We start from the raw sequence: 23,702 nt of genomic DNA, 5'->3' as shown, positions 1-23,702 counted from the left end.
TCTTCATCATCATCATCATAATCATCACCAATACTGGCACCATCATAATCATCCTCATCACCACCATTATTATTATTGTTTCTTCTCACTCATGTGACTCTTATTTAGCTTTTGCTTTTAAATTTCTTATTCCTTTCTAGAAAAAACAATGTGGTCCAGAAGCGTGTTGGTTATCCAAAGTCATGCAGATGTACGTTTGTCATCCGAATGATTTTGATAAATCTACCAAATCAGAAATAACAAACTTAGTACAGAGACGGTTATTTAAGAAATAATATTTTCTATGATGGTTTGTTGTCGAATAACCCACAGTAAGGAGTATAGATGCGTAGGAATTAAATCACGAGTGCGAAGCACGAGTGATTTGATAACACACATCTATACAACTTACTGTGGGTTATTCGACAACAAACCATCATAGAAAAATATTATTTCGATTCTAACACGATTCTGATTGATTTGGTTCAAGCTTAAGGACGTGAACTATATTTTTCAATGCGCCGCCCTTCTTAGTACAAAGTTCACTATTTAGTGACGTCACTGAATTGTACAAACATATGACGTCGTTTTCATTCATAAATATTTTGCAAATGACGTCACTTTCATTGAAAACAACAATCGTAGAAACTTAATGACGTCACGTTTATTGATGCTACTGAAAAGCTGACATGTTGTAAATGTTTTCTGAATTACGCTTCCTAACCAATAACATTCTTTGTAGGTTTGGTTATGCCACTTATCACCAAATATACAATTTGTTTTTTAATTACATTCATATACATGCTACATTTATCACATTTCTTTTAGGGCGGGTTTTAGCACGTGCATTTTACTGCAATATTTTCTTTATTTATTCGGAACTATTTTCGAAACATTAAGCTCCGCCCATAAGTTATTGCAGAATAACCCACACTTGATTTCCTTCTTTGTCTATAGAAAACAAGTCACGTGCTGTGTTAGAATTCTTTCTTCGCTTTCTCTCTCATTCTGTCTTCTTTCTCTTTCCGTCCCTCATTAGCATGTTCAATCTGCCACTGCCAAATCACGGCCACCAAAGAAATCATCTCAGTCAGGTCAATCAGGGAAACTCTCTGTAATCATTGAAGATTATCTGGAGGTTCGGAGACTCTCAGCTGTATTTGAAGAAGAATCGCTGTTGAATGATACTTCGTCCGAGGTTTGTGCGCAGTTCTCGGGTTAATGTAGCTCATTCTTACATTGCAATTGGAAACCGTTACTTTTTCTCAATCTTCTATCCTCTATTCACGTTTTTGTAAATAGACAAAATTAAAAAAAAAATGTTTCAGATTCACAAATTTTCATTGTAGTTAAGATATTTTTGAAGAAACAGTAAATACTGGACATTAACCATGCTTTAAAATATCCATTGAATATGCATCTTTTGATGATTTTGAAACCTAAAAATTATAAAGTATTGCAACGCAAAATGATTGAATAATGTGGTGAGTTCTGTTGTTGTCGTTATATTTTGTTTCATTACGAGGATTGCTTATATTAAGTATAAATTGTATAAGCACAGATGGCCAAGTGGTATAAGCGATAGACTTTTACTCCATGGTTCAGTGGTTTGAGCCCAGTTGAGGGTTACTTTTTTTTCTTTCTTTATTTTTACTACTGTTTTTTTTTTACTGAAGCTTTTTTATATCGAATGTTTACATTTATCAATATAAAACATTTCATGACAAACTGCAATACATGCCAAATCTGTGAAAAGGTCCCTTTATTGTCTCTAGTTCATTGCGGCTTCTCTGTTTACTGTGTCATAACATTCTTCTATCTGTCATGCCTCCATATCATTCTGACTTCTATATTTCATGTTAAATTGCTTGGTACAAAATAATAGTATATGTCATTATCATTTGATTTAGAAACTATTACTATATTATATTGCAGGAGGTTTTGTTTGCAGGAAACTGGTAAAATATAGACATTCTGTTATGTGTTTCACATGAATGAATTATGCATCCTCACTTGTTGTGGTATTTTTTCTCTAAAGTAAAGACAAAGTCCTGGCAGAAATATTTCCAAAATTAAACTTTGAGCTCACTGTTTCTAATAATAGACATATTACATCTTACAAAATTAAAACAACATAACAGCATTGAAATCAGGCAAATAAAAATTAGGTTATTTTATATAATTCTGTATAATTTTTTGCAATAATTTTGTTCATACGCTTGAGTAAATTGACATGATCATAGCTAGTAATACTCTGTTTATGCCAAGTGTTTATGGTGTACACTTCAACACCATTATTTCGAAGTCGTCGGGACCGTTAAAAAAACTTCGGATTAACGATAATTCGAAAAAAACATTTCAAAGACCAGTTCTTTGATTCTGTAATGTCTAATGATAAAACGTTGTGGAATTCGCATGTTTCGGTTACATGCTACTATTAATTATTGTTTTACTTAAAAACGTAAACTAGTCAGATTGCAATAGATTTCTACTTGGAACGTAGGAATAAACGATTATTTTTCTCCTTTTTATGTTTTCTCCAAGTACAGAACATATTAAATATAATGAATATGCACTAATTATCAGAACATATCAAATATAGATCTAACAAATAGTACAAATTATCAGACCATATAAAATATAACAAATAGCACAAATTGTCCTACATGTAAATACAGAATGATGAATACATTTTCGGAAATGAATTAACATTTTTTGTAAATAAGACGCGATGTCTCTCTGAAAACTGGCCTTAGCAGCACTAAACTGGACGCGTGTAACATATTTCTCCAATTTGTCAAGGACATCAAAGAACTCACTTCCGCCCATGTTTTGCTCGCAGAAGGTAGAGTTTATATAATATGAATTTCATTGGACCACATTTACTCAGACCTATTGTGACACGTTTATTTGTTACTAAAGAATGCAAAACTACATAAATAGTAATTATCGGCTTTTGACGACATTGTAAAATTAACACGCTACTCGCAGACGTCAAAGATGTAATTATCAGCTTTTGACGTGCCAGGCCCAGTCGACAAAGGTGTAAAATTATTTTCAGTGTTTTGCAGCTTTGACTTCGAATTAAAGATTGATGATTAGGTGCGAATTATAGTGTTGGGACCGACAGAATCACTTGGAATTAAAGATTTTTTCGGTTTAACGAAGTTCAGATTAACAATGAATATTTTACATTAGACAAAGAAGAGCCAAAATTGGGACTGGAAAAATACTTCGAAATAACGGTGACTTAAGGTTATCAGTGTTTGAAATAACGGTGCTGAAGTGTATATTCCATCCACATTAAGTGCTTTTAAACATATTTGAATGCATTTCTTAGAAATAATTAATATTCAGATAGAATTGTTTGATAAAATTTTGTTTTTGTAAGAATTTATGCTCTTTTATAATAAGTTGAATGGATTGAATGATTTTGATTGGCTTGTGCCAGCACGTCAATAATAAATACCTTTCAGCAATTATTCCTCTTATAGATCAATTTAACACAGTAAGATAAAAAAATGACACCAATTTTATGGAATTGTGATTGAGCTGCGTCCTTGGAGATGCATGTACTTAAAGTAATAAAGTGTTATCCAAGATGAGCCTGTGATTTTTGCACAGGCTAATCAGGGACGAACACTTTTCACTTTTTTGTAATTTATCATTTAATGAAGTCTGTTCTATACCAAAATCCAGATATGGCAAAAGTTAGTGTCATCCCTGATTTGCACAGGGTATTCATGGATGTCACCTACACTCATGCATTAAACCGAGTGTTCCCAGAATGAGGCTCCATTGTTTTAACGGAATGAACCAATTGATTATTGCATGTGTACAAATGCACAGATTATTCATAAAGCAGTATTCTGATGCTTATTTGTGTTTGTTCCCTGTTATAACGTGTAGCATGCTACTTTTGTATTTTCATACATTGTCAAACTTAATTGCAATTTATTTGGTATAGTAATTTACCTTGTTTTAAGGATAAAACAACAAATCAAAGAAATCATATTTATGATAATAAAATTTTATAAAGACATGTTAATCATGTACTTTTGTGTTTAATTAATAAACAATTAAAAAATTCTCAATCTTATACAAAATGTTGAAGAGAAATTGACAGAAATCATTTTTATTAAATCTGGGTACATATTCTTAAAAGCATTCTTAGTAATTGCTAAACTATTTTGTCATAAAATGTAAATTTCCCTGTATTAAGTACTAACTTAACTAATTTGTCATAATTTTTCCACATTTCCTATCCAATCAGTACCAGCGAGAGTCAGAGAAGCAGGAAATCCCAGTTCAAGACCCTGACTCACGGATCCTTGACTATGACTTTGATAAAGACGATTCCGGGGTTCCGTATGGCATGTTCTCGGGCAACTGCGAGTTCTGCAGCAAACCAATCAAGCCTTTCCCCACAATGGAACAACAGCTTACCGTGAGTGTTCCAGAGTCATTGTCAGTAGGAATGCTTGATTACTTTTGAATATAAAAGAAAATGCAGTGGCCTGGAATTTCCATTCCATAAAATAAAATGTATGGGTTATAGACAAAATCAAATAAGAAGCTATCTTTGTTGCATTATGATTAGTAATAAGTAAAAAATTACTCTCCCACTGTTCTTTCAATCTCCCTCAAAGAAACCAAGTACTTGTTCTACACAGGAAATTGACACAAGAGCGTTTGAATTCAGCTTTCAATGCAATCAAGTTAAAATAAATTAGTTTAAACTTAAGGCTCTATTCAGTTTTTACCTCGTGGTATTGATTTTTTATGCCCCACGGTAGGCTGGCATATAGCAGTTGAACTGACCGTCAGTGTGTCGGTCTGTCCGTCCGAAAACTTTAATGGCCATACCTTTTTCAATATTGAACATAGCAACTTGATATTTGGCATGCATGTGTATCTCATTGAGCTGCACATTTTGAGTGGTGAAAGGTGAAGGCTAAGGTCATTCTTCAAGGTCAAATGTCAAATATATGGCGTCCGTAAAACTTTAATGGCCATACCTTTTTCAATATTGAACATAGCAACTTGATATTTGGCATGCATATGTATCTCATGGAGCTGAACATTTTGAGTACTGAATGGTGAAGGTCAAGGTAATCCTTCTAGGTCAAATATATGGCGTCTGTCCGTCCGTCCGAAAACTTTAACATTGGCCATAACTTTTTCAATATTGAAGATAGCAACTTGATATTTGGCATGCATGTGTATCTCATGGAGCTGCACATTTTGAGTAGTGAAAGGTGAAGGTGAAGGTCATCCTTCAAGGTCAAATGTCAAATATATGGCGTATGTCCGTCCATCCGAAAACTTTAACATTGGCCATCACTTTTTCAATATTGAAGATAGCAACTTGATATTTGGCATGCATGTGTATCTCATGGAGCTGCACATTTTGAAAGGTAAAAGGCCAAGGTCAAGGTCATCTTTCAAGGTCAAAGGTCAAATATATGGCATGTGTCCGTCCGAAAACTTTAAATTTCGCCATAACTTTTTTTATTCCCCTGAAGGGTGGCATATAGTTTTTGAACTGTCTGTCTGTCTGTTCGTCAGTCTCTCCGTTTGTCCGTCAGTCTGAAAACTTTAACATTGACCATAACTTTTGCAATATTGAAGATAGAAACTTGATATTTGGCTCGATGTGTATCTCATGACGCTGCACATTTTGAGTGGTGAAAGGTGAAGGTGAAGGTCATCCTTCAAGGTGAAAGTTAAAGGTCAAAGGTCAAATTTTGCAATATTGAATATAGTAACTTTATATTTGGCATGCATGTGTATCTCATGGAGCTGCACATTTTGAGTGGTGAAAGGTCAAGGTCATCCTTCAAGGTCAAGGGTCAAATTTTGCAATATTGAAGATAGCAACTTGATATTTGACATTCATGCGTATATCATGGAGCTGCACATGTTAAGTGGTGAAAGGTCAAGGTCATCCTTCAAGGTCAAAGGTCAAATTTTGCAATATTGAAGATAGCAACTCTATATTTGGCATGCATGCGTATCTAATGGAGCTGCATATTTTGAGTGGTAAAAGGTCAAGGTCATCCTTCAAGGTCAAAGGTCAAATTTTGCAATTTTGAAGATAGCAACTCCATATTTGGCATGCATGCGTATCTCATGGAGCTGCACATTTTGAATGGTGAAAGGTCAAGGTCATCTTTCAAGGTCAAAGGTTAAATATATGGCTTCAAAGTGGTGCAGTAGGGGGCATTGTGTTTCACGAACACAGCTCTTGTTTTTCATAGTTAAATTGCTTGGTAATTATTGCAGATGCCCCCGGAGACGCTGTACTGCTGTAACGACTATCGAGAGTTTGTGGAGTTTGTGTTGACCACAAGCAAGGAGCTGGAGGAGCAGCAGATGAAGCAGACGCAGATGATTGACATCAAACCTCACGAGCATGTGGGCTCCAAACAGGAGAGGAACGCTGCTAAGGAGAAGGCTGTACAGAGGTGAGACTAGGGGCTGTTGTATGATACTGAGGGAAAACTGGGCTTTATTCTTAGGGTCTGTTGATGGCTGAAACCACTGTTGCAGTAAGGTTGGTAATGATGTAAGTGCTGACGACTGTTGTGGTTTTGTTTGTTTGTTGGTATTCACAGTGGTTTCGATGGTGGTACTTGTAACAATAGTGTAATTGGTCGCATGGGAGACAAGAATTTATGCAGGTGGTGTCCAGCATTTGGCATTGTCAATTACCAAATGAGCCCCATTTTCCGAAAACTGGGCTTAATGCATGTGCGGGACAAAACTTTCCGCTTTTATGGTATATTTTGTATGACGGAAGTCTCCTCTTATCAAAAATCCAGTTTAGGTGGAAAGTGTCACCCCCGACTAGTCTGTGTTCACTGCACAGGCTAATCTGGGACAGCACTTTATGTACATGCATTAAGCCCCATTTTCCCAGAATGAGGCTCAAATAAAACATGACAACTGGCGCTGCAAACGCTGGACAACCACCTTTAATCATTTATATCTCTACCGCGACCACAACCACCATTGATAAGACTTCCAGCATCAAAACCATTGACCGCCACCATCATCACCACCACTGTTAATAGCAACATACACAACCGCCACCATCACTGCGACCAACATCAATGCCAACCATACTGCCTCCATTAATGCAACCACCAACAGACACCATGAACCCCACATAGTGACATAATCATATCAAAGCAGATATGTTTTCACTTTTAATGAAAATAATCATATTTTATCTGACCCTTCATGTATCTTAAACTGAAACCATTGCATATCTTTTGAATCACTAAACACAAAAAAGGTTTTGTCATTCTTAAAATCCAATTAGATTTTGTCAAAACAAGGCTTTTTTTATTCATTCATGCGTCACTTTTATCCAGTACATAATATATACAACTATAAATTATAAAAATTGATATTAAGAATTTATATTATTAATATGCATCAACTCCTTCATAGAATGCGAGAGAGAGAACTACAGCGAAGAGCTCAAGAGGCGAGTGGCATGCAGAATAACTTCTTTGCATGTAAGTGCCATGTGCCTTGTCACCTCTTGGAAAACTGGGCTTAATGCATGTGTGTAAAGTGTCGCCCAAGATTAGCCTGTGCTGTTTGCACAATTTAATCACTGACAATACTCTCTGCTTTTTATGGAAAATACTGTTAAGGCAGAAAGTGTTGCCCTGATAAGCCTGTTTGGCTTGCACAGGCTAATGTGGGAGGACACTTTACACACTTGCATTATTTAAAGCCTGATTTTATCAGGGCGTGGCTCATATATATAATAAGGAGATAGGAAGGCTGCTCCATTGGGTGTTAAGGTGTTCACTAACCTTGAAAAATGTCATTTATACTGTTTTATGCAGTATGAACTGCTATGAAAACAACCATTTAAAATTGTGTTATAACAAGTTTATAACTCACCACTTTAATGTTTAAGTATGTTATATGCTGGCTTTTGTTAAAGATTATTGTTCTGGTGTTTATATTTGGCTGTCTTGATAAAAGGAGACTTGCTCAAACTTTGGGTTTTGGGCTATTGAGCGATGCCATGCAGGTGTCCAGTTGAGTTGATATAAAACAGTAATGAAATGACAGAGAACAGCAATGTATGCAGTATGCTAACGGGTTGTTGGATGTTTGATAAAGGAAACTTGGAATTATGACTGTTTTAACAATACTTTAGTAAATCTGTTAACACTATAAATCAGGATTGTCAGAAGCACTTACATAATTTTGTACTTTTATGAGCTTAAGAACAAGTAAGAGAAAAGATTGCTGTACAATTATTATTTTTGTGTGTAGTTTGATCACTTGCGCAACAAAAATTTCTGAACACTTTGGTGATTTCTGACAATCCTAGGATTTGTTTTTTCATATGTCTGTATGAAAACTTAACAATATTATAACAATTTAACTTGATTGTGTTGTGTCTATGTCATATTCACCAGTGAATCTCATTCCGTTTTCATTTGGTTGGTGCACAGCGGTCTGCTATTTTCCAGACTTCTTTCATTCTTCTCTAGATCACATCCATGCCACTTTTCTATATTTTATGACTCCTTTACACTATACTACATCTTTCATTTCTCAATAACTCTTCTATATTTCTATCTCTTGATAACACTCTTTTATCTTTCATATCTCCATAGCACTCTTTAATCATGTACTGCTTCGGCAGTGCATATACTAAAAAACTCTTATCTTCCATGCAGACCTTTTCCGCTCCATTTTGGGAAAACGCCACACTGGAATTTTGGGAATTTCGCGTTGTGAAAAACCCTATTTTGTGAAAAAAATTAATCGCAAAACTGGCTCAATTGGGAAGAATAATCGCATGTAAATAGTGTTTCTCATATTTCAAAGAAGCTGTTAACTGGTAAATAACGACTATTTTGATAATATATTACTAAAATTTTACAAAAAATTATGAACATGTGTGTTAAGTGCAGGTTTTTTTTATCTGATTTGGGGGAAAGGGCCTGGCTTTTTTTTAAGGGAAAAAATCGCATGAAACACCCGATTTTGGGGAAAATAAGGAAAGTCTTAAATAATCAATTTAACATATTTTACTGTTTTTAAAACAAATTCAAGGCAACAGATAATTTTATTATGCATGCAATGTTTTTCTATTTTCTACACTGGATCTTGTTAACTTATATATTAAAAGGTTTAAAAAAAAATTATTATTTTTTTTTTTTAATTGGGAATTTTTTTTCAATTCGGAAAAAACAACCAGATTTGCATTGGGAATGAGGCCAAAATTCGGACCCGTGGCATAGGGCGGAAAAGGCCTGCCATGTCTCTGTAACACTCTTTTATCTTTCATGGCTCTAATGCTTTCCTTTCTCTATCTTTGTTGTCTCCATAACACTTTTCATTCAGTGTACATATAATTCTTACTTTTATCTTTCATGTCTACATATCCCACTATCCTATCTTTCATGTCTACATATCCCACTATCCTATGTTTCATGTCTACATATCCCTCTATCATATCTTTCCTGTCTACATATCCCACTATTCTATCTTTCATATCTACATATTTCACTATTCTTTCTTTCATGTCTACAAATCCCACTATTCTATCTTTCATGTCTACATATCCCACTATTCTATCTCTCATGTCTATATATCCCACTATCCTATCTTTCATGTCTCCTACACTTTCTGCTGCTTTTCTTCGCACAGCTCCTTCCAAGATGGTATTTATGAAAATCCCTGGAGGCCTGGGCAATGTGACCATGAAAGACTTGTTTGGTAGGTAAACATAGCAACCACACCTTTCTTTGACCTATTTTTATCATTTTTCCTGACCTCTGTTTTATCATTTTTCCTTTCAAAGTTTTACCCAGAACATGTTATATGTTTCATTTTCCTTTCAATGTTGTACGCAGAACATGTTATATATATGTTTCATCTTGTTCATGTTTTCTTGTGAAGCCTCAGATAAAAAGTCCAAGGATTTTTATCTGTATTTCTTAAAAAAAATAAATTGCTACACGATAGTGATTTTTTTTTTTTTTAAACTAGGACAGAACCTTTTAAATTTGACAGTAATAGTCATGTGTTTTGTTCTGAGAAAGCTGGGCTTAATTCATGTGCGAAATGTGTCGTCCCAGATTAGCCTGTGCAGTCCTCACAGGCTAATCAGGGACGACACTTTCCGCTTAAACTTGATTTTTCGGTAAGAAGGGACTTCCTTCAAACTTAAAATACCATAAAAGCGGAAAGTGTCGTTCCTGATAAGCCTGTGCGGACTGCACAGACTAATCCGGGACGACACTTTACGCACATGAATTAAGCCCAGTTTTCTCAGAACACGACACACATGTTCAAAGAGCCAACTAAGGATTGTTTGAAAGAGAAGTATTGCTATACTTTTCATGGATTAAGTGCAAAACTGTGGTATCTGCTAATTATTTCAACATTAGATACAATAATTTTTATACTAATTGCTCTTGATTGTTCTTCCTGAACTTGATATCTGAGGCTACAGTGCCTGTAGATTTGTTTTTTAATAAATCATCCAGTTACCCAGGTCAGCTCTATGACAGTTAGTTTCCTTTCCATGTTCCACGAAGTGGTGGTTTTTTGCTTTGTAACATAAGGTTACATTTAAGCCTCACCTTGGGAAAATGGGGGTAAATTGTTGGCTCAGACTGTGCAGTTCGCACAAGCTGATCAGGGAGAACTCGCTTAGAACTGATTTTCGTTTAACCCTTCTCCACTTAAGATACGCATTTTTACGTATTTGTAGTCCTTTAGAAAGTTAAATTTAATCAAAAACCTTTCTTACTAGATTCAAGTTTAAAAGACATTATTTATTACCCTTAAATACTGATGAACAGCAAACAGCAAAAAACCTGAACTGACTGAGTTACTCACAGGCTGTTCTGGTTTTATGCTGTTTGCACATAGCCATTTTTACTTTTCTTATGAGTGGGAAAGGGTTAAAGAAGACACTTTTTAATATTTCCATAAAAGCTGAAAGTGTGATTCATGATAAGCCTGTGCGGACTGCACAGGCTAATCTGGGACGACACTTTATTGATATGCATAAATCCCTGGTTCCCCAGAGTGTGATTCATTGTATTGTTTGAGTTCATGTTGGGTGTTCATGACTTTGGATGGTGGAGGTAGCATGCTTGCTTCTAAAAAATTCTTTGTATGTGTTTTATTTCAAGACAAGTCGTATATCAAAGGTTGTATTACCATTAGTTTTTTGTTTGCAATTATCCAAGGACCATTTTAATCAGACTTTTACTGGAGACATATTTACGTCTCTGCTTTTACTGACTGTTTACAGGTGTTGTTGATAGACAGAAGTTTTATGTCTGCATGCCCAGTGTATAGATATATCATGTGCATGTATTTAACTGGAAATGTTTTATTTGCATGTTTGCATGTCTAGCTGCAGCCAGAATTGAAGGTAAAATGGTTTTCAAGACACACATTGTTAGCTATGGCCAGAATAGGCTTCAGAAATGCCAGGATAATGGATTATCACTTCTCCAGACCCCAGAGTCACACCTCTCTGTTTGCAGAATAAAGACCCTTTGTCTATTATTCCACTATAGAATCTATAGTCCCAAATTTGTGTGTGTTTAAATCCTCTGTTTACTACTGGGTTAATCTCGCTCAAACTTTCATAGTTGAATCACCTCTAAGTGTTTATGGTAAAAAACTAAGAATAACACTGTAGCCAGTTTTGGCTGAATGTTGGCCCTTTGTATTTGTGCCCAATGTAGAATATAATAGAGGATTTGTCTGAGTTCAAACATTTAATGTGGCAGCATCAGAGTCTATGACGCAATTCTAGTTTCTTATGTATCCGTCATTAATACTGTTTTCAACTTTGAGTCATTAAAAAATATCAAATTAATGTAAATTTTGTTCATTTTGTTCCACATTGGTAAACGTATAATCGGTGTTTGTGATTATATTTAGCCCCCTAGTATGTTTCAATTTTAATGCAGGACTTATAACTGTAAGCGCTAAGTTTTATTTAGGCCATACTTGCATAATTCTCTCAACATATTGCCATTTGAATAATTTTATTTTGATCTTTCTTACAATGATATGAGCCCAGCTCTGCGAAAACTGGGCTTAATGTATGTGAGTGGAGTGAAGTCCCAGATCAGCCTCTGACAAGCTTATCTGGACAGGCTTAATGTATGTGAGTGGAGTGAAGTCCCAGATCAGCCTCTGACAAGCTTATCTGGACAGGCTTAATGTATGTGAGTGGAGTGAAGTCCCAGATCAGCCTGTGACAAGCTTATCTGGACAGGCTTAATGTATGTGAGTGGAGTGAAGTCCCAGATCAGCCTCTGACAAGCTTATCTGGACAGGCTTAATGTATGTGAGTGGAGTGGAGTCCCAGATAAGCCTCTGACAAGCTTATCTGGACAGGCTTAATGTATGTGAGTGGATTGGAGTCCCAGATCAGCCTCTGACAAGCTTATCTGGACAGGCTTAATGTATGTGAGTGGAGTGAAGTCCCAGATCAGCCTCTGAAAGCTTATATGGACAGGCTTAATGTATGTGTGTGGAGTGGAGTCCCAGATCAGCCTGTCACAAGCTTATATGGACAGGCTTAATGTATGTGAGTGGAGTGGAGTCCCAGATCAGCCTGTGACAAGCTTATCTGGACAGGCTTAATGTATGTGAGTGGAGTGGAGTCCCAGATCAGCCTCTGACAAGCTTATCTGGACAGGCTTAATGTATGTGAGTGGAGTGGAGTCCCAGATCAGCCTGTCACAAGCTTATATGGACAGGCTAATATGGACAGGCTAATCTGGGACAAAACTTTTGGCCTAATCTGGACATTTGTTTTGACGAGACTTCCTTTAAACGAAAAATTCCATTTAAGCGTAAAGCATTGTCCCTGATTAGCCTGTGTGTACAGCACAGGCTAATCTTGGATGATCCTTTACCGACATGCATTTAGCACTGTTTTCCCAAAGCGTGGTTTATTATTTGTGCTGCTAGAATTTCACTTAATGTTATCCCATGTATTGAGGGTTGCATGGGAAACTATTGTATCAAATATTGGCATATAAAACATCACAACACCACAACCCTGTGATATCCTATTGTTCATAGATTATTATTCTTTCTCACAAGCAAAAACAATATAACAAGTGACCAATTCAACATGTCCAAACATAAACATAATATAAGTATAATATATAAAATAAAAAAATGGCATGTACATGATACCTTGATGTAGATCAGTTTCATGCTGATATGGATACCTCTTACATAAATAACTCTTCATTTTGTTGTGTCTGTAGCGCATGCAGCATTAATTCCTAATGCCCCATTAGGATCGGGTAAACTATGTTAAATGTTAGCTTACAATCACACACTAGAAGCTGTGCAATAACTTGCTGGGTATATGTATATAAAAAAGTGACATTACCCCACCCATGACCTCTTAATTAAGAGGGAATTAAACTAAAACTAGTAAAAAGACCTGTTTTCTAATTGTTTGTTGTTATAGCCGCCGTGCAATAACTGTCTGGGTATATGTATATGAATCAGAGACACTCTCTTCCCCACCCACAACCTCTAAGTTAAGAAGTAATTGTTCTAAACATACATTTAAGCATGCTCTGTGGAAATGAGGCTTAACACATGGGCATAAAGTGTTGTTCCAGATCAGCTTGTGCAATCTTCACAGGCTAATCAGGGACAACACTTCTGCTTTTATTGATTTTTGTGTATAAACAAAGTTTCTTCTAAATCAAAAACAAATTAAGGGAGAAAGTGATTCCCTGATTAGGGGGTGCAGACTGCATAGGCTAATTTGGGACATCATGTTCCACACATGCATTAAGCCAATTTTCTCAGAACGTGGCTATTTTATTAAAAAGAACTGTAATATATGTTATAGTTGTTGTTGTTTTGGGCATTTCAATAATTTAAGGTATGCTTTATCAAACTTGTCAATTGCTTAATATCATATTGTTTTGTCACTTACTGCAATTGCTTAAAGGTGGGTGGGGAGTGTATTTGATGTGGCATTTGGTAAATAACCACACTATCATGTGCCCTAGAAATAAATTTTACACATGTACTTAAAAAATGCAAGTAGACCCGACATGTAGCAGCTTGTTTTTTTTTGTCCCCTGTCACACGCAACATAGAAAACCTGCAGCAGAGAATTGTCATGACTAAAATGTATTTGCTGGTATATAAATGATGTGTAACAGAAAATTATTATTGCAAGTTTTATTTACATTTTTTGTATTACAGCACATTTGGTGTTTTAATGAATTTTTAGCTCGGATGTTTTCGGAGAAAACCCGAGATATTCTCATAGCCAGCTCGCCGCCCGGTGTCTGCTGTCCGCGTCGTGCTTAAACCTTGACATTTGTCTCTACAATCAAAGTGCTTCCACCTACTACTTTGAAACTTCATATGTAGATGCACCTTGATCAGTTCGCCTGTTCAGCGCAACACTGTTCCAACTCTATTTTTCAAAATTGTTCAGGAAGTAGAAAAAACTTGCCTTTATGTATACTATTTGAGATCCAACACATTTTTTGTCTTATATTTTTTCAACATATCATTTCAATATATTATTCAACATAAATGAAATAATATTACAAACTATAAAAAAGATATTTATCATTATTGGAGTTAGAACAGTTTTCCCACTATAAATTTTAGCAATTGGGAACTTTTGTTTGGTGCAAAACTGTTCTAACTCAAGTTAGAACAGTTTTCCACTTATAAAATTAGGTTGTTTGGTAATAACATTTCAGTGCAAAACTGCTTCTTGGTTATTTTTCTTAAAAAAGAAGTTCTCAAACATGGAAAAATGAATAAACATTTCCAAATAATAAAATCAAGGGTCGAAACATTAATACATTACAATACTGTGAACATTTTATATCCTTAACAATTTATAACATGAACTAGTTTCTATTTGAATTTCATAAATCATATACTTCGTATATTTTTTTGTACTTTATATATCTATACCATTGTATTATGTGAATTTTAAGTAAGACATCAAACTTGGAATGGACATCATTTTTTGTGATTTTCTCAAACAAAACTGTTTATTTCATGTTCTAAATGTTTTTGTTTTTAAATATTCTATCTATAGGTTTAGTATAATAAGAACTTTTCCATTAACAGTAATGGCATTTTTATCAGTTTGAATGTTGTTTCTTTAAATGCTTTCATGCTTTCATCAGTTTCATCATTTTATGATAGCAAAAATCCAATGAAACACCGGTTTCAAAGTAAACTCAATTTATTTGATGCCAGTCGATTTGTGTCTATTTTACTTACATTTTAGTCTATGGTTGATGTCTTATTCCAACTTCAAATATAAATATAAATATTTTCTTTCATTCCTTTAATTTTAACCATTTTATAGATTCATCCACATCAATATATTGGAATTTAATACATCTTTAGTTAGATGTATCAATGGTGTAAAAAATGCGTTCATTTAGGATAATTTTTTATACATTTACTGAAGTATGAACTACTTTTTTCGGCGTAGCTGTTTAACGTCACTTTTGACCTTAGATGACCTTCTTTCATGATAGGTCCGAAATGAATAAACCCGAATTGTGCATTGGCTAATTGGTAAACATTAGTAGTCTGGTTCCCAGACTTAAACATTGGATGCATATCATTTGAACTGAAATATGAATATATTGTAAATTACATTTAAATTACAATAAATTAAAAACTGTCATGGCACAAAACATCCTCTAAACATTACATCGAAATGATTCTCCTTAGTTTACGAAGCAGTACAGTATTAATCACATGTCTTTACAATTAAAAGAATCTATTGTTTACATGCCGTTGCGGCCACACTAAACACTACAAAAACAGGCTAGATTGCACTTTACAGGTACGCAGTTGTTTACCACTATCGACAAAGCGGTGGTTTGGAGGCGGTAGCCCGCGATACTACATATTCCAACATTATGTTCATAGTATTTCAGTGGCGAATAAGTTTTCTTTTCCTATTGAAACTTATGTATTACTCGTTCAATTATGAAAACCTAGTCATTACAATCCTTATTGACAATAAAACATACAATTTCACCTCTTCTTGTTCTTCATTTGTATTTGTTAATACATTAAAATATATTATCTTATTATCACTCACTACTTTATTAAAATACATGGTCGCTTCATTCCATCTCCTTTCACTGGTCGCAAACATTACAACATCAACGCCTTATATCTTTTTAAAGATATTTCTTGTTTAACTTAAATTAATAAGCTCTGGACATTATGATTTTGTAGTTTGTTCTTGAGTCACTCTACATTTTTGGACATCCCAATTTTAGACAAAATAATTATGCTTCGTGACTTATTTTCCGGACGTACTGGTTTTCGTCCATAATTTTCGGACAGTTAATTTTAAAATGCCATTTTACCAGAATTCTTCCCTTCTGCGCTTCTTGTGACACTTCTGGTGATCATGCGTTTTTACAACCGGATAAAGGTAATAAAACTTGGCAGACAAATGCCTTAATGCATTATGTCCATTACATTTGGGCTATTGGGTAAATAACTTTGTTTACCGGTAATAGATAATGGTTTCACCCAACAGCTTAAGTAAATCATATAAAAAATAATGTATACTTTATGGCGTGGTATTTGACAAGAACGTGCTGTCATTCATTTAAACAATTGACTCTTTACACATTGCATACCGGTATCCGATAGTCAATTGAATGTTTTTAGAGTGTCTCTAAATTTTCCGAAACTTGTATATCTGAATATTATTTTAATTTAAATAATATTTTTAAGTGTCCGAAAACTTTTAAGTAATTACAGTATTTAAAATAAAACTATTTTTCAAATGCAGATAACAATTTAAATAACTGAACTGAGGCTACACTTTTTGTTTAGTGCATTGTTGAAACAATGTAAGTGAATGGTTACTTTTCCAAAAAAGTAATGAAGCTAAATACTTGATCGTTTTTATCATCAATGAATCAAACCTTATTTCACATTAATTGTGTTGTCACAAGTGTTATTTTGCATGTTCGTCTATGATGTATATTTTCTCTAAGGAATCATACGACTAATATTAGAAACTGTTATTTTGAGTCCCAAGATATAAGAAGTTACGCCCTGACGACTTCTGCGGAAAACCCATTCACAGTGGTTAACACAGTGATAAAAGCATCATGATGATGAGGCTAGTTATCTTGAGCACCATATATGTTTTAATGTTTAATGTAAAAAGCAAAGTTTACAAAGTACTTTTGGTAATGAATGAATGCAATTAATATATTTGACTTAATTTATGGAATAAGCACAGGTTTATCTTGGTATGATGCTATTTTTCTCACTGATTGGTACCATGCTCAACAATGTGACATAGATGTATTACAGTAAACAATATTCCTATGCAAATGTCTCACCAATATTGCTAATAATCAAGTTTATTCTTAGGACAATAAGTTGAAAAACCACAATAGGAATTTGCATCAAGGACACAATTTTTAATTCTAAACAAGTATTGCAAGAATTATTTTGAACCTGATATATTATCCCTAATGTCCTTGGCCAGGCAATAATTTACAACTTGAGCGAAGCAAATCTTTTGTGAAAACTGTTTTTGAGAATAAATTGTGTTCAAGAGCATGAATAGGTCATACCTTTTATATGACTTAATGCAACAGAATAAAAACGGTTTCTTAAAAAATGCCTACATAGGAAAAAATGCGTGAACACAAATTGAAGCTAACTTCAAGGTTCCATAACTCAAGAAAATGTCTGACTGCAACCTGCTCTTATTTAAAATAAGGATATCCATAAAGACAAGAAATATTAACTAAATGTACTGCAAACTCCAAACATGTGATTTGATTCAGACATCTTCATAGTCATTATGTTTTGTTGATTTCCAGCCAGTAATTATGGAGAAATAGACTAGCAAGATACTACTAATAGTCCTACTTCTACTGCTACTACTTAACTACTACTACTAATAAAGTAATAATTATAATTGTAATAAAACTGAAAATTTTTAGAATTAATTAATTTAAATAGTATTGTTATTATTGTAACCAGTATTGTAATGAGATTCCGTTTTTAATGGTATTTAAAGGTTTAAAAAACACATTCAAAGTGTAAACAATTGCTATGGATATAAATGTCTAATACAAATTCATGTATATACCAAAAGTGACACCATAGTTTTAGTATGATGTCATTATTCAAACAAAGTATACGGTAAAAATTAAATCTACGACAGTATTGCACTGAAAATGTAAGTGATTCTGGTCATTTTTTTATGTGCAACACTGTTCCAACTCAAGTTGGAACAGTGTTGCACTGATCATTACAGCTAAATTGAGTTAGAGCAAAATGCCAACTGGCCCTTTTTGGCCCCAATTTTAAGAATTTTGTTGAAATTCATTTTGAATAATGTGTATTTATTAAAACCAGTTACAAAAATATAAAAATGTCATTTTTGTAAAAAAATGGAGTTAGAACAGTTTTGCGCTGGACAGGCGAGTTGTACATGCAACACCCATTTTTGAGTCACTAGGTCAAAGGTCAAGGTCACTGTGACCTCTAAAAAAATATCTGACTTAGCTTTCATTTATTCAAAATTGCACCCGCAGCTGAGCATTGGCACCCGTTATGCAGTGCTCTTGTATTGATTTGTAAGTGCTATTGTTTTGTTTGTACTGCATGTATAATGCATCATTTAGATTTGCTAGAATTTTTAATGCACAATATTATGGTAGTTCCACGCAACTGGTAACCTTTTAAACAGCTTATGAACATAGAGAAATGATTTTGAAACTGTTGTAACTGCGTAATGTTTCTTTATCGGATACAATTGTTTTATACTCTTCCCTCAACAGGCTATAAGTATAGATAATTATCAGGTAGAAATTCACAATTCACTTAAAAAAAATCCATGTTCACAAAAGAATGTTTGTGTGACTGTGTGTACATATAACATAAAAGTATAAGTAAGTTTAGTCCCAAAACTGTGTGTGTTTAACCCTTTCCCACTCGAAGCCAAAGTGGAAATGGCTATGTGCAAACAGCATTAAACCAGAACAGCCTGCGAGTAACTTGCAGTCTGTTCAGGTTTTATGCTGTTTGCTGCTCATCAGTATATAAGGTTTGGAGATGAAGCCTTAAAAACTTGAATCTAGTAAGAGAGGTCTTAAATTATATATAACTTTCTAAGGCCCTACAAATGCCTAAAAATACTTATTTAAGTGGTAAAGGGTTAAATCCTCTTCAACTTTTGGATAAATCTTGATTAAAACTTTCATAGTCGAAGCACTTCAATATGTTCAAGATCTAAATAGACTGAAATTTTGCTGTAACAAGTTTGGCTGAATTATGGCCCTTGTATATTTGTCCATGTAGAATATATAGTGGAGTTGTCTGTGTTTAAAGATGTGATTTGGGAGCATCAGTGTCATGTCAATTCCATATTTACAAAAGAATGTATACCTATAACCTTAAAGTACATGTGTCAGTGTTTGTATGTGTGTTGTTTGCCTGTTTAGACAGTTCGGGTTCCCCACAGCGATTTCTGGATGGATCAGCAGGAGCTTGTATGTTACCCAGATACAATAAACATCACGAATTACAAAAACTTCCTATCCACGTTTTACAAGTTGGAATATCAATAAACAAACTTATATAATTTTTGACAAAAAAAAAGGGAACTGGGATTTTAAATCCACTGTTCTGATGTACTCAGATAATAATACCCCTTTATGACTTTGTCAAGGAAATAAATTGACTGGGGGTTAATTTATTTTTATAGTGCATTAATATATTCATTGGCATCTTTGAAGTAACTTGATGTATGAAGCTGAAATTCATCACATCTTTATAAGAAGAATGCATCTTGATTGCAGTGCTATAATTTTTATAAAAGCATGTCATAGATTTTATTGATATTCTAACATCCTTGTTTGACTATAAATTGCCCTGACATTTTAGAGGCGGAGTGTGAAACTGTTGTATGTCAGACAGAAATGTAAATCATTTACAACAGTTTCTTGCTCAGTCCATGGATGTGTTACCCAATTCACATCACAAGAGTGGACACCACTTCCTATCCACGATTTTAACATTCTTTCTTTAACAGAACAGTTCCATGACTTTGTGTTATCCTGAGAGATGATAAAAATGTAGCAAATACAAATAAGATTGTATCCATTTTTCTGGCTTTCTTTGTATGACAATACTGTACCACTACAGGTTCCATACTTCTTTAAGACATTTGTGAACATGGGACATTGGTATTTATGATGCAATAAAACAGACAATGGGAACCAAAAAATCTTGGTGCATAGTCGAGACTGTGGGAATAACTGCATGATCTTAATTAAGGGAGCATTCTTTCATTACCACAACCTCTGTTGTACCTCTGGCAAAGCAGAAAGAATGGTTGTACTAGCTATATAAGGATAGCAATAGACAGCATTCTTTCATTACCACAACCTCTGTTGTAAACTGAGTTTTGTAAAAATTTCTAGATGTCCAACTAGACCCTTTTGAGATCCATCTAGATTGTCTAGACATGTGTCCATTACGGGCAAAGTCAAGGGAGTTAGAACAGCGGGGCCAGGGAGGGGACAGGGAGGGGAAAGAGGGGCCGGGCAAGGGGTATGAGGGAGACATGAAAATCAAGGCCACACAAGTCCTCATAGATAAGGGTCACTGCTTTGAGTGTAAGATGTTTCAGACAGCCCAGATTGCTAGCATTTATCAGCAAGCGAAGAGGAACTCAAGCATGGGTAGGGCTTGGTCGGCCTAATATATTTAACCTTGCTATGGGAAAACGGGGCTTAATGCATGTGTGTTAAGTGTTGTTCCAGATTAACCTGAGCAGTCCGCACTGGCTAATAAGGAACAACACTTTTCGCTTTAATGGTATTTTTTGTTTTTAAGGAAGTCTCTTTTTGGTGAAAGTCTGTGCTAACTGCACAGGCTAATCTTGGATGACACTTTATGCACATTCATTATGCCCATTTTTTCCCAAAACAAGGCTGTAATATTTGTTCTGTTCAGAAAATCTGTCTTATAGACTGCATTTTGTTGATAATAAATTCATTAGCCATCATTTCCTATTTAAGTTCAAGATTTGTTCTTGTATAAAAGTTTGAATACTGTTGCATGTACCAAGTGTTAACAAATTATTGTCATTATTATAAGAATTGTTTTGTAAGTCCTTGAAACCAAGTTTTTCAGATGTCATAATTGGAATATCTAATTACATAACTATATATTTTTTCATACTATGTTTCATGCATTTGACTATAATTTTATATTTCAAGGTTAAGTGTAGGATGTTGAATGTTTGGATTGCCTTAGCAATTTTTAGCTCGGCGTTTTCGGAAAAAATCCGAGGTATTGTCATAGCCAGCTCGACGTCCGACGTCCATCGTAGGCCTCGTGCTAAAACCTTAACATTGGCTCTAAAATCAAAGTGCTTCCACCTACAACTTTGAAACTTCATATGTAGATGCACCTTGATGAGTTCTACACGCCACACCCATTTTTGGGTCACTAGGTCAAAGGTCAAGGTCACTGTGACCTTTAATATTAAACTTTAACATAGGCTCTAAAATCAAAGTGCTTCCACCTACAACTTTGAAACTTCATATGTAGATGCACCTTGATGGGTTCTACACGCCACACCCATTTTTGGGTCACTAGGTCAAAGGTCAAGGTCACTGTGACCTCTAATATTAAACTTTAATATTAACCTTAGCATTTGCTCTAAAATCAAAGTGCATCCACCTACAACTTTGAAACTTCATATGTAGATGCACCTTTATCAGTTCTACACGCCACACCCATTTTTGGGTCACTAGGTCAAAGGTCAAGGTCACTGTGACCTCTAAAAAAAATAATTAAAAAATCTGACAAGCTTTCGCAGCCAAGCGTGGCACCCGTTATGCGGTGCTCTTGTTATATATATTTTGCATGGTGTATTTAAAATATGTTCACATGTTTATTAACAGGTTTGAGTGGATTAATATTGTTTTGTTTGCTTAAAAATAATAAAATAACAGTATTTATGCAGAATTAAGTTACTGAGTCTCTTTGTTTTTGCCTTAAAAAATCAACAATGTTTTTCACATTTTGGTTTGATTTCTGTTAAAATATATGGTTAGCTTGTTTTGCCTACTTTTGAAAATTGTACATTTTCTTGAATTTTTGCTAAATCCTTATATGTTTATACATGTTTACAAAAAGTGAAACCATGGCTGAAATCTCTTATACATTAAAAAAGTCTTTGTTGCAATATTTACTAACAATTATCTCATAATTATATTTCACACACACACATTTCTAGCATAAAACCAGAACAGCCTGCGAGTAACTCTGTTAAGGTTTTATGCTGTTTGCTGTTCATTAGACACTTTTGTTTTCTTTCATTTCCTAAGGGACCACAAATTGTCAAAGTGTGTATCTAATTATAAAGGGTTCAATAATTCGACAATCAAACTATGAAACGAAGGTCGGCACATGTTAGAGTGACCTCCCTTGTGTTCTAGTTGCCCGCCAGATGAAGACCATCAACTACCAGCTGTCTTCACAAAAGTGTCTTGATGAAGGCTGGACCGTCCGCGCTCCCTCGCCTTTCTTCGATGATCTTGGCGACGACGTATTCACGCCTGAGCCATTGAATCCTGCAATGCTTGCGGATGGCAAGGTAAAATATAGCTTTTCTCTTTGAACTCGATATTGCCTATCAGCATAAGAATGCTGATAAGCCTCTCTGGCTTATACGTTCTTCTTGAAAGTTAAAGAGGCTTTAGTAATTTTCATTTATGAAAAGGCTTTGCCCTGGTAAAACTGGTACTTAATGCATAGTCCACACAGGCTAATCTGGGCTAAAACATTCTACCTTACCTGGATTTCCTCTCAGAAGAGCCTTCTTTAAAATGAAAAAAACAACATAAAAGCAGAAAGTGCAGACTTAATCTGGGACAACACTTTACGCATATGCATTAAGTCTGGTTTTCCCAGTGGAAGACTTGTTTCATCCTTGAAAGCCAATTTGGCATATGGGCATAATGTTAAAAGAATGTTGATAAGCCCCTCTGGCTAACAGTGAATTATATTCATGTTAGAAATGTCAGGTTTTAGTACTTTAATCTATCATCATGCCACCATTGACAGCGTATACGTGAAAATTTAATGGTATGTTTCTTTCAGTTAAAGGTAGATTTATTTAATTTGTTTTTCTTAAGCTTTGTTTCGTCTGATGAACTATGATTATTTTTATGCCCCCAATGAGTGGTAAGCATTAAGCATGGCACTTGTCCGCCTGTACGTTCTGAAGCTGTGTTTTAAACTTCTCTTAAAGTGTTGGGCGGATCTGGCTAAAAATTTTACACTAAAATGGTCGACCTTAAACTGTACATGTAGGTTTATGTAAAGAAAGGATTTTAGGCTCTTTTTTACAGAAATATGGCCCTTTGTTTTTTTCCAGCAGATAATATTTAGTCACCTGATACTTGTCTTTTCAACTCCTCTTTAACTTTTGGGTGAATCTTAATCAAAATGTCAAAGTTAAATAACCTTAATGTGTATAAATTATGATGGTAAAGAAAGGAATTTTTTCTGAAAATAGTTTTGGCAGAATTATGGTCCTTTGTCTGTTTTTCCACTATTTTCCATATAAACTCCCAAAATTGTGTAATTGTAACTTTTGTTTAACTTCGGGGTAAATC

General features: G+C 34.7%; 1 protein-coding gene across 14 annotated transcripts in view; it reads left to right on the top strand.

Annotated features, from left to right (window-relative positions):
• Nucleotides 1–23,702, top strand: part of LOC127833813 (glutamate-rich protein 6-like) — a 77,343-nt gene that overhangs the window by 30,025 nt on the left and 23,616 nt on the right. For 7 of the 14 annotated variants that reach the window (XM_052359275.1, XM_052359274.1, XM_052359283.1 and 4 more), the window contains 7 exons: nt 1,019–1,177; nt 4,253–4,426; nt 6,265–6,446; nt 7,438–7,505; nt 9,670–9,738; nt 20,493–20,753; nt 22,521–22,678. In XM_052359275.1, the coding sequence (XP_052215235.1) occupies nt 1,019–1,177; nt 4,253–4,426; nt 6,265–6,446; nt 7,438–7,505; nt 9,670–9,738; nt 20,493–20,753; nt 22,521–22,678 (1,071 nt within the window). Of the gene's footprint in view, nt 1–1,018; nt 1,178–4,252; nt 4,427–6,264; nt 6,447–7,437; nt 7,506–9,669; nt 9,739–11,392; nt 11,411–20,492; nt 20,754–22,520; nt 22,679–23,702 lie in introns of all 14 variants that reach the window. The other 7 variants (XM_052359282.1, XM_052359287.1, XM_052359277.1 and 4 more) reach the window with 4 other exon arrangements.

The sequence above is a fragment of the Dreissena polymorpha genome, chromosome 6, assembly GCF_020536995.1.
Source record: "Dreissena polymorpha isolate Duluth1 chromosome 6, UMN_Dpol_1.0, whole genome shotgun sequence".
In the NCBI taxonomy this organism is placed as follows: Eukaryota; Metazoa; Mollusca; class Bivalvia; order Myida; family Dreissenidae; genus Dreissena; species Dreissena polymorpha.
The sequence above is the reverse complement of the archived record's forward strand: the minus strand, read 5'-3'. Positions and strand labels throughout refer to the sequence as shown.